The sequence below is a fragment of the Corvus brachyrhynchos genome, unplaced genomic scaffold (assembly GCF_000691975.1).
Source record: "Corvus brachyrhynchos isolate BGI_N302 unplaced genomic scaffold, ASM69197v1 scaffold94, whole genome shotgun sequence".
NCBI classification, from domain to species: Eukaryota; Metazoa; Chordata; class Aves; order Passeriformes; family Corvidae; genus Corvus; species Corvus brachyrhynchos.
In genome coordinates, this window is record NW_008238330.1 from 6,183,364 (window position 1) to 6,195,361 (window position 11,998).

The 11,998-nt window shown below is 40.8% G+C and overlaps 1 protein-coding gene across 1 annotated transcript in view; it reads left to right on the top strand.

Annotated features, from left to right (window-relative positions):
* Positions 1-11,998, top strand: part of STAC (SH3 and cysteine rich domain) — a 71,380-nt gene that overhangs the window by 22,479 nt on the left and 36,903 nt on the right. The window contains exon 2 of the mRNA XM_008633851.2: positions 1,385-1,658. Within this exon, the coding sequence (XP_008632073.1) occupies positions 1,385-1,658 (274 nt within the window). The remainder of the gene's footprint in view (positions 1-1,384; positions 1,659-11,998) is intronic.

The window sequence follows — 11,998 nt, forward strand, 5'->3', positions numbered from 1 at the left end:
GCGCCTTACCCCCAGAGTGTCTTGACTCTCCTCTCCAACAGCATGCTGTCAGCCACATCATAAAGAAAACAGATGGATCAGGAACAGAATCTAGGGAGAGCAAGTGCTCTGAGGCCACTAAGTCAGTGTGACGTACCAGTTCTATGCTTTTTTGGGAAAGCATGTGAACTCCTTCCCTTTATATTAGTGTGAATTATGATTCCAAATAATCATTGCTTCTAACATAAACAGTTTCTAATATAAACCATTCCTGCAAAAAAACTGGTTACCACAGACAGCCTGAGAGGCATGGAAAATTTCAGTTGTCACATCACAGTCACCCAGAGAATAGCAGTGGTCATTGAAATTATTTTGCAGTGGTTTGAATAATGCTGAGTGAAAGGTGATACAGAATTATTGCACTTCAGAGAGGGCAATAGCAGACTCAGAAGAAGCAGACTCAGAGCTGGCTTTCCTTTTACCTGGCCTCTCCCTGTGGGATGTCGGAGCTGACAAACCCACTGATTTGTGTGGCTAATTTCCTAATCCTTTCTTTGCCTCATCCAGTGCCCTTTGCAGCCTTATACCAAACTGGGGAGGAGGATGGATGAGAGGATGGCTAATATGGCACAAGAGAGTTTACAGATAAAGAGTTCGAGCTAACAACTCTAAGTTAGTAATGCTTTATTGTGGTGCTTGATCATCTGACAATCAACACACAATACAATAAACAAGAACATATGTGAATGTGTGTTAACTAGTATTAATTAATGCATTAGCTATCAATTGGCCAGCTAATTACACTCTTACTGCTGTTAAGACTTCTTTCCTTTAAAAAAAATAAATGAAAGTAGAATTTCTTAGTCAAAGCTAATCAAATGCATATAATCTTTGTTTCTGCCAAATTCAAAAAAATTAAGTATATCAAATATATTTACTGAATTCAGTTGGCGTGTACCACCGTATAACAGCTGTTCCTGTAATGGTTTTACAGACTGCTTAAGTACTGTTAGAGGGTGAATAATACTCTAAGTTCCCATATGCTTGAATACAAAGGATATATTCTCCAATGCATACAACTTTCAGCAATGCTTCTTTGCTTCATACCTGCAAATAGAGACCAAAAGAAGCATTCATTAGTGCTATCAAGTTTATTGTCCATCAGAAAATATATGTAGGGTAGGTTGTTTTCTGATTGGGATGTCTTTTTTTGCTCGGAAATTGCTGGTTAAATTCTAAACTTTATTAAATTAGAATTTAAATTCTAAATTTTATTGTTCATGTGGTTCAAGGCCTGATGGTAGCTCCCAGGTTCACTTGGCAACAACACACCCCAAAACCAGCAACCTTGCATTGCTTTTAAAGTAGAAAAAAATTGTGATTATAACTGTTTTATTTGCTGCAGCTGCAGAAACTGAAACGATCCCTCTCCTTCAAGACTAAAGGCTTGCGGAGTAAAAGTGCGGACAATTTCTTCCAGAGGACTAATAGTGATGTGAAATTGCAAGTAGACTTGATGCCTGAGGTGAGCACAAGCACTGGGCAGCTCCCCAACTCAGAGACCCATGTGTCTTCACCCACCAGAGTCCAGCAGCTGCCAGAAAACAAGACTCACATCTTCCAGGAGCACATCTTCAAAAAACCAACCTTCTGTGATATCTGCAATCATATGATTGTTGGTAAGAAACCTTTTTTTTTAAATCTCATTGTGTGTCCATGCTAGAACTTGCAGGGTGACCTTTCTCTAACTTCTGTGAGCCCAGATGTCTACTTGAGAATATTCGTGCAGAGAAGTTCTGGACTTACATCATATCTGCCACAGGCTAGCACAAGTTCTATATTGGTTGACAGATGTCTTGCCTTGTAGACACATATTGTTATCACAAATTACAGGTGAGGGATTCAGCTGGAATCAAACTCCTCTGTCATTCAGGTTATACTGAGCACCAAGCACAAGTTCTGTTTTATGCTACACTAGAAGCAGCAGAAATCCATATTGCAAATATGTCCACTATCCTCACTCTTTTCCACACCAGTAATTTAAACTCTCTTGCTCCTCGTGTCTGCCCTCATAGCCCACATGGCCCCCAATTCCCTTTCACTGTGGTGACCATGCCTACCTTCCTAAGCTGTCCCACATATGACCTAAGGGACAAGAAGTAGCATCTTCGGGGTGGTAGGCTCTTACTTCTGAGAGTGTGTGTGTGTGCGCACGCGTTGGCTGTCTAGGGGGAATATTTTGGGACACCGGGTCAAAACCCAAATGTAACAGCTGAATTTACACTGCAGACTTTCTTGGGATTCTTCTACCTGATGCCTGCTCTGCACAAAACCTCATATTAACTTTATACCCTTGAAAGACAGGCCTCTCTGCTCACTGAAACTGTCCATGAGTATGTAAGTTCCTGCCAGGGACTGAGTGACAGACACAGAGGAGCTAATTTTGTTATTGTCTCTAGTGTGCAGAAAAAAACTTCATGCTGAGCCCCTCTTGTAAGGTAATTTTCAGTGCAGTGTGAAGATCTAAAAAGCCAGCCTTCATGCAGATAACCTATGGGGCTGTGCAAGGAGATGTCAAGAGAGAAGTGCAAGCGCCTGGAGGTGTAGAACGTGCATGGCCACCACAGTGGGAAGCTGCAGGAGTTGCTATTCAGAAATCTGATCCTAGAAACTCACATCCTCATGGATAGTGCTGTGCACGTGATTTGGTCTTCTTGCTTACTTACCATCTATTTGTCCCAGCACAGTAGAGCAGGAATAAATTCAATGGCAGTTTACCAATGTGAAAGTGAGTGACACGATTTCCAAGCTTTTAGGCAGGACGAGGAGTTAAACACTGATTTAGCTTCATGTAGAAGTAGTACAGGTCTTTGGGTATAAAATATTGCCAGTAATTTCTACAGCTTACTGTAAGAAACTTATGTCCCTTAGCATGGAAGTCATTGCCTTTTAGGTAACAATATGGTAAGTTCTTGAAAGATGCTGAACGGACTGCTCAAGATTTTTCAGATGAAGGTGCTCAGTGTTCCCCACATGGGCGAGGAATTTGTGTTCTTTGGAAAAGGCAGCTGTCTACAGAACATTACATCTCATGCAAGACAATCTTGCTTCCATAAATTAACTTATATTCTCACTGCACCACAGCTGTACTGAATCCAAGGAAACTGAGGAATTTTAATCCCAAATTTTTCATGTAATTTTCCAGTCTTTTAAGGTTTTTTCTACTTGAAGTGGTAAAATAAATGAAAGACAGAAGCAGTAAAGTATCAGTATCAGGGAAGTTCACAGTCCAGAGATTGACAGGAAGTCTGGAAGGGTAGTTAGTTTATATATGGAAAAAGGCCCAGAATTTGTCTCCTTCAGTAATGTGGATGGATGTTCTATCAAAGCTTATTTTCACAAATATATCCTGCAAATATAAGTTCTTTGAATTTCTGGCAGCTTCTTGTGAAGTTGTATAGAGATTAATATCATCACAAATCTGCATGACTCAGCAGTACTGTTTCAAAATACTGCTGCTCATGACGGATTATTGCTGGCAGAAAACTTTGCAGAGAGTAAATCCAGTTCATAAACACCCATGCCCTTCTCCTTTGCTGGGCAATCTGTGTCCGCCTGGAATAGGAAAGTCCTGAAGCACAGCCCTAAGCTTCAAAACATCAGCTTTAACCCCCCATGCTTTCTGAAATTTTTTCTGTTCTCTCTGCTGATGGCTTCGCTTTTCTCTTCTGTATCTCAGCCACTTCGATAGCTAAAGAGGCCTTTTATAATTGCTGCAGAAACTAATGTGACCTATTTTGTCTGGTAGCAGTCTGAGTCAGGTGAATTGCTCTGACCTCCTCCAGCTCATCTTTGCTTGGAGGTAAGGCAGAGAAGATGTTGAGAGTTTTACCTTGTAATGCCTTAGAGTATAGATGCCCTGATTTTCATAGACAAATGTCTTCTCTATTCCTGCAATCTTCTCTCTTTGATCCTTACTGCAGTCATGTTTAGTTTTGCTGTATTGTATTTTAAGCAGCATGGTAGATTTAGATATTACTGTTTGCTGTTCAATTAATCCATATAAGTTGTGCAACTGTGGTTATAGGAATAGTGAAACGAAACAGGCAGCTTTCAGGAAACCCTGTCAAGCCTGCTCCCAAAGACAGACTGAAAAAGCCTCACTTCTGTTCAGGGACTCTGAATTTATGCTTGAAACATGGAGCCTATTTGTTCTCTCCATTTTTATTTTTCACAGACAGTGACATTTAAGAACAATGAGTCTATGACTTTAAATTCCTCATTGATGAGAATAAAGGCAAAGACAGATACATGTTTTGAAGACTGGAGGAAAGAGTCCAGGAAAATTGTGTCTTGACTTTAGATGGTTTCAGTTTTGCCACCAAGAATGTTTCCAGGTTCACCTTAAATGGCTCTCTGATCTATGAACTAAGCAGCTCTGTTTGGTACGCGGCAGTGTAATGAACAGTGCACAGCATGAATGTGCACCAACTGCTTCAGTCTCACTCGTGCGACAGAATCTCTCTGTAGCTTCAGAGTGAACAGGACACTTGGAGCACAGGCAGCAGGTTCCCTATGCTGCTCTTTTCCCAGCCAAATGAAAGAATTTGAAACATTATCTTACTACAAAAAAATACATGCACCATCTTTGATTCCTGGACACTGTGAGCCAAATATTGCCTTTGGGATGCAGTATAATCAGTATATATATATATATATCAGTAAATTTACTCTTTCAAATGTTTTTCATGCATCCCAGAGTGCAATGCAACATATTCACAAGAAAATCTGTTTATTGATTTGATTTCAAAAAAGAAAAAAGAGTATTAATAGTGTGCTTCATACCTCACTTCAGAGGCAGGAGTCAGAGTGTTCCTACTAACTGTACTAGACTGGAACTCAAGTTCCACCTCAGTAAACAGAAGAAAAAATTGATACAGAAGCAGTAATTTTCTGACAAATTAAATAATGGAGGAAATTTCCCATTTGAGGGAGCTTTGAAGAGTGCATGCAGAATCCATTTTACAGCATCTAATACTCCAATAAAATCATCAGTTCTAATAATGAATTCAACAGTAATAATTCACATAATTTCAGACCAAATCAATAGTGTGTTGGAGCAGACTCTGTACTCCTCTCTCCCACTCACTGTTTTGCTGCCGTGAGTGCCTAGCATCAGTTCGTTTAGGACTGAGATTTCAGCTCCATGGAGGGCTACATATTTTCCTAAACATATCCACCCTTGAACATCCTCTCACAGTATGTCTCTTAGAAAACCATTAATTTACTGGGTTTAGTAGTAGTATTTATTACTATTTTAATATCTAACCCCAGCAAGGGAAAATTTTGATAATCAAAGTGTCTTGTGGAATGCATTACTAGATCATCATTTAGGAGGCACTGGATTTATGGGGTTTTTATTTCACATCACAGTGAAAAGAAAACCAAGTCAGAATACCTCTGAGTTTGCTTCATGTTATCTACCACTTTCTGTGTTTAGCAAGAATGTGGTAAGCTTTGGCAATGGCAAGTTAGGGGAGGAAAATTGCCTGGCACCAGCAAAAATAGATACTGTTAAATTAATGTTGCATCAGATTACAGTCTTAAACTATGCTGATCAGAAGCAAGTTCTTGCTCTTCTTCAGTCTCTGGTGTGTCATCAATCATCTCTGTGACACTTCACTGTTGAAGAAAACATGATGTCAGTACTCTATAGTTGAAAAACATTGTGTATTTTTTAAGAAAAACCTCCATCTGTAGACTTCTCAACGTTTTACTCATTTCCAGATCATTTCCTGTGCTGATTCACATGGAAAAAATGTTATTTTCCACATATTCCAAGAATATTACATGTAATTAATATATTCCCATCTTGGTCAAATATAAGTAATGCAGCAAAAAAGTAAGGCGCCTTGCTTTTAAGAATATATTGCTTTGAAGTCAATCTTTTAAAGCTGTGTTTTAAAGAAATAGATGCTCATTTATAACATCACACGTTTCTTTGTGTTTCTAAAGTGTACTTAGCTGTTTCACTCCATTCTTAACCTTAACTATGGTACAGAATTTTAACCAGACACCTGGTGTTTTGGCATACCTGTCAGAGCATGTTTGCCTGGAACAAACTTGCAGAAAGACCAGAAAAAACTGTGGCCTGCAATGCCCAGTAATAGTCAAAACCAGGTCCTTCTGGATCATGCCACCCCTGGCTTAGGTACCTGAGATATATGCATGTATAGATGTTCTCAGGGCAACCAGGTTTCTGGTTTGGATGGAGATTCTCTGGACCTTTGCAGCTCTGGAGGTAAATAACTCAGTACCTGCCTTCTCAGGGAACTAACCAAATTCCACTTAGAGAAACCTGTGGAAAACAAATAAGCTAGTAAAAAAGATAAACCCCAAATATAGCTGTAGCATAATTTCCTTTCAGTCTATTAATCAATAGTGCTTAAGCAGTGAAATTTTGTTATCCCTTCAGTATTGACTCACTCCTATCACCGTCTGTTCCGGTTTAGCCAGTCATTCTGGAGTTTCAGACAGCCAAAAAAGTACCATGAATAATTCTTTCTCACCTCATCTTTTAAAAGCCGCCTGTATTTCTTTATTTCTCTGTGCAGTTGTGGCTGCTAGAACTTTCAACCACTTTTATCCCCAAAGCTGTATTGAAACATCCTCCAGAAAGTTAGGCTCAAAGCTGATAAATTGGCAAGGTTTTCAAATGCAGGAATAAAGGAAAGAAAGAGGTCTGGATTGAAGCCATGGCTCCCCTTTTGTATTAGATCCTGCATTTGAATTTCTTCTCTTAGACTATCAGTAACTGCGACTAATAAGTACTGGAAAAACTCCATGGTTAGAGGAAGTGTTTATATAACTGTAATTTATGTGGATGTTTATTAAATATAGAAAAATTTCACAGGAACTATGACACAGTGCTTTCTGCCTCCAGTCTGATCAGCTCACTCCTAAAAAATACGCTTGAATTTTTTTAAGCTTGCTGCCTCACTTCATTAAGTAGGCATTCTGGTTTGGTCCAAACCTGCCAATATGCAGCATTATCCAGGTAGACAAAGGTGCAGTAAACAGTCACAGATGGATCACCACTTCTTGGCAGCTAGACAAAGTAGAAGTACTCTTGGAAGCGTGACTCTAACTGACTGCTTTCCCAAGGCTATGGTGGTTTGGAAGATTCTTTGGACAGAGATCTTGGAAAAACCAAAACCAAAAAAGGGCATTTTTATTTATCTTGCAGGATGAAGGAAAAAATAATGTTATTTATTCAGTCCTGCCCTCCACTCTTCCCAGTCTCTCTAGCGTCTCCCAACACAGATGATCTTGAGGGAAGAGCTTCATCAGTATGGGAGTTGCAGGGAAGGGTAAAGAACTTCCAGTGAGGAGGACATACTCCTGGAGCAGGACTTGTGTAGTCACAGCCGAGCCTTCCCACATCTACTTTCCGGATGACAAACTACTGCTACTACTATATCAATTTCTGTGTGAATGGTGTTTGTTATTAAGACTTTTCCTATGGAAAGAGGCTTTCAAAAGCAGACTCCTTTTGTTTTGATTGTGAGGAAAATCCATGAAATTATGCCTGACCAATCTGACTGCCTTCTGTGATGGCATGACTGGCTGGGTAGATGAGGGGAGAGTGGTGGATGTTGACTACCTTGACTTCAGCAAGACTTTTGACATTGTCTCCCCTAACATCCTCATAGGCAAACTGAGGAAGTGTTAGATGAGTGGACATTTATGTGGATTGAGAACTGGTTGAATGGCAGAGACAGAGAGTCTAGATGGACACTCACTGCTAGTGGTGTTCCCCAGGGGTTGGTACCAGGTCCGGTCTTGTGCAACTTATTCATCAATGACCTGGATGAAGAGGCTGATGCATCCTCAGCAAGTTCACTGGCATTACAAAACCACGAGGAGTGGCCAATACCCCAGAGTCCTGTGCTGCCACCTAGTGAGACCTGGACAACCTGGAGAGTTGTACGGAGGGGAAGCTCCAGAAATTGAGCAAAGGCAAATGCAGGGTCCTGCACCTGCGGAGGAATAATCCCAGACACCAGCACAGGCTGGGAGCTGACCTGCTGGAAAGCAGTTCTGCCGAGAACGATTTGTGGGTCCCAGCGGAAAACAAGCTGTCCACGAGCCAGCAGTGCCCTTGTGGCCCGGAAGGCCAATGGCATCCTGGGGTGCATTAGGAAGAACATTGCCAACAGTGCAAGAGAGGTGATCCTGCCCCTCCACTCAGCCCTGGTGAGGCCACATATGCTGTGTCCAGTTCTGGGCTCCTTGGGCAAGAGATACATGGACCTCCTAGAGCAGGTCTGCTGGAGGGCTACAAAGATGACTGGGGACCTGGAGCACCTCCCTTAGAGGACAGGCTAAGGGAGATGTGTCTGTTCAGCCAGGAGTAAAGGCAGCTAAGAGGGGATCTCATCAATGTCTATACGTACCTGAAAGGGGGTGTTCAAGAGGATGAAGCCAGGCTCAGTGGTGCCCAGAGAGAGGACAAGGGGCAACAGGCACTCATCTGGCCATTATCCTGTGCAACCTGCTCTAGTAGAACCTGATTCAGCAGGGAATTGCACTAGATGATCTCCAGATGTCACTTCCAATCCCAGTCAGCCTGATTCATTGAAAAAGTGCCATTGTATAACCTTTTCAATAACTGGTACCAGGTGCCATCCCATATATTACTAAATGATCCACAATCCCTGTCTCTACCTCCTCATTCCCTCCACTAAATTTACTCCTGTATTTAGGAGACTTCATTTCAGTATATGACAATGCATAGCTCTGGGCACGTAAATCTTCTTCTTACTCTTTTCAGAGTCAATATGAGTGAGAATTGCTTAAGTAATCTCTGACCTGCTGTATTAAGGTTTAGGGCAAACAAAAACATGGTCATGTGGACTCTCCAAAATTTCCAAACAGTGGATAGTTTGTCTGTTAAAATAAATAAAATGGTAATAAACAGATATAAAGATGCAGAAACACATATGGTATGCGCAGTACAGGTGTACTCCATCTACTTCTACTCCTATTTTTGATAAACATGACAAAAAGTATCCAATTCGCACAGCCCCACATTTGTAGAGAAGCTACAGGGGGCTACACATTATCCCTGCATTAAATTATTATTTTGCTTTGTTAACAAAGAGTTAAACACACTTTAAAGCAAATATTGAAAAGCAAATATTTAGTTTCTTTATCCTCTGGGAGGGCTTCCTCCTCTGAGATGAGGCAAAAATGTTATCAGTAAATTGGATAATCAAGAACTGCTTAGCTGAGAAAAGAGGGTGGAAATATATTTTAAATTCTAATTTGTCCTTGAACAGCATCAAACATGTTTCACATTTGTTACTAGATAATTTTCAAGCTCACTTTAATTTGGGGGAAATTGCTATTAATATGAAACTGCAGTTAATCCTTAGTCAAAAGAGACTTTAAAAAATGTTGACCAACATTTGCTGTTTAATTAGGTGGAAAACAATAAACATTTCTAGAACATCTACAATTAGTATTTTAATGTGATGTTAGCCATGGTGGTTTTTAACCAAAAAGTACATTAAAAAACCGCCAAACACCCTACTCAGTAGTGAGCAGGCTCCTGGTACCATTGCTCCTGGTATCAACTCTAGTGAATAACATAATGGAAAGCTCAAGGTTTTCTAAAGGCCAAGTAATGAAGCAGAATGCAAGTGGGGTTTTAATGTCCTGCTATGTACTTTTCCAGAGCTCACATGGGACATCAGGTGTTTACAGATAAGGAAATTAAGTGCATCTTCTTTAGAGCTGACCTTCTTGTAAGAACATTATTTTCTCTTTAGAGTCCTTGCCTATCAGAGTGTCACTGTTATGTGGATAATTATAATGCTGAATAGCCGACAAAAGCATTATCTAGAAGCAAAATTATTAGAAGCTTTACCTTACTATGAGTTGCAGAAGTCTTAAAATGAGGCGCTCAACAGAAATGCTTTTGCAGGAAGTAGAGCACTGCCATCATGTAGAGTAAAATGCCTACCCACATTTGCTTGTTGCTGTCCTTAATATAGAAGGATGTCTCAGAGAGCAGTGATCCTTGTGGCTCACATGGAGCATCGCATGTTTTGCTGCTTTGGTAATAGGAATGCAAGTAACTGCAACTTCACCAATGCTCTTCTCTGAACTGCCAAAATTTTAGTTTTCCAGGTATACACAACCCAGAGCTGTTTTCCTCTTCAACATAAGTTTATCTTGTACACTGAAGGATGCTGCAAACACATGGCCTGACTTCTAATTCTGAAGACATGGTCTGTTAAAAATGACATGCAGTTGAAAATTATGATTTCATTGTAGTTTCCTTTATAATATGCAGGGAGTGATCTGTGTTTATCTGCACGCCTGTTTACAGCAGCAAGGTGAGATGTTGTCTGTCTTGCAGTGTTTATTACACTGTAATAAATTCCAGCGTGGGGAGCATCTGGGTACCAGGTTTTATTGAAGAAACAATGACATTACAGACTTTACCCTATTTATTTTTTCTCACACTAACTTCCTCCCTCCCACCACCCTTTCATTCCCTAAGTTTCCCCTTCCCTGCAGGGGGCGTCACTACTAGTGGAATCGGACAGAAAGTCACGTTTGTTCCTGCTGTGATGCTGCTTGCAGTTGCCCATCTCAGACACAGTCCCTCGGCATCCCCTGGCATTGATGTCCATCACTGATGTACAACATTGATGTCCATCATCTTCAGGATCTTCCTGCATTTCCCAGATGCCTCCCAAGGCCAGGATCTTCACCTTCTTCTTCGGCCTCCTTCTGCTTTCTGAGACCACTTCTTCCTTTCAGGAATTCATCTCCTGGGACCAAATCTTCTTTCTGGAAACCACGTTCCCAGTTCCTCCAGTCTAAATAATATATGGGCATAAGAACAGCACATGATCAGCCTTTTAACTAGTGCTCTGGTCTCCTGTCTCTTTATTAACTGGAGGATTTGGGATACACCGCTTTTTTTAGTCTACGTATCATCAACATTTCCAGCAGCCAAGAGTGGTTGCAGCTTGCAAGTAGCAGCCTTCTGCCTGAGAGTTCAGGGGTTCAGTTTCAGGGGTTCCGTTTCATACATTCACCCACACACTTACGCAGCAGTTACCTGCTGCCTGCTCCTGTTCACAATTCAGCAGTTCTTTACTTATGACAGCTCCTAAATCTTAGTATCTGTATTGACATTTAGCTGTGTGCCAGTACCTTCTGGCACACTGATCTGCTTTTTGCTGGACTTTTGGTATACGTTATAGCTTTGTATGCTGCACAACTGTGCAACAGACTGATACAGCTGCCGAGACTTTTGCTACTCCTATGGGTTTCCTTACCCCTGATAGTGGTAGCACAATTGTGGTTGATGTTAATTAAGGTTTTTGGACAGCAAACCATGTATCCATGCTGGTGCAAACCACATTTGTAGATGAGAAAATGTATGGCTTGTGTTGGTTTGGCTTGTTCCTATGGGAATCCAGGGTGAATTCAGGTAATGAAAATACTGTCTAGCCTTGGACAGCTTATAGGTAATGCACTGAATTATTTCTGTTGATAGACAAAATCCTAAAAAGAAGATTTTTGGTGGTTTTGATTTAATGATATAAATACTTAGACATAGAGTGAAGCTCCAGCTTAATGTCCCTGGTTTTTTCACACCCCAGATTGACCCTTGGGTAGGTAATGTTCTTTTTGCTTTGCTGAGCTACATAAACTTCTGTACAATCATTTGACAGAAGTTTTTCTTACTCATTTAATTAGTAATTGATGCCACATGGAAGTGTACCTGTAGGTGTGCTTTAGGCCAGTACTGCTATGTGTCAAGTAATGAATTCTTTCAGACCATAACAGTGAAGGCTGAGACTGCCTCTTTGAGCAGATGACAGTAGTTAATGAAGTGTTTTTACTGCCCAACCTGTGTGATTTCACTGAAATCAGTAACTATTTCTGGAAAAAAAATATTCATTTCCTCCACACACACACACCCCCCCACCACCCA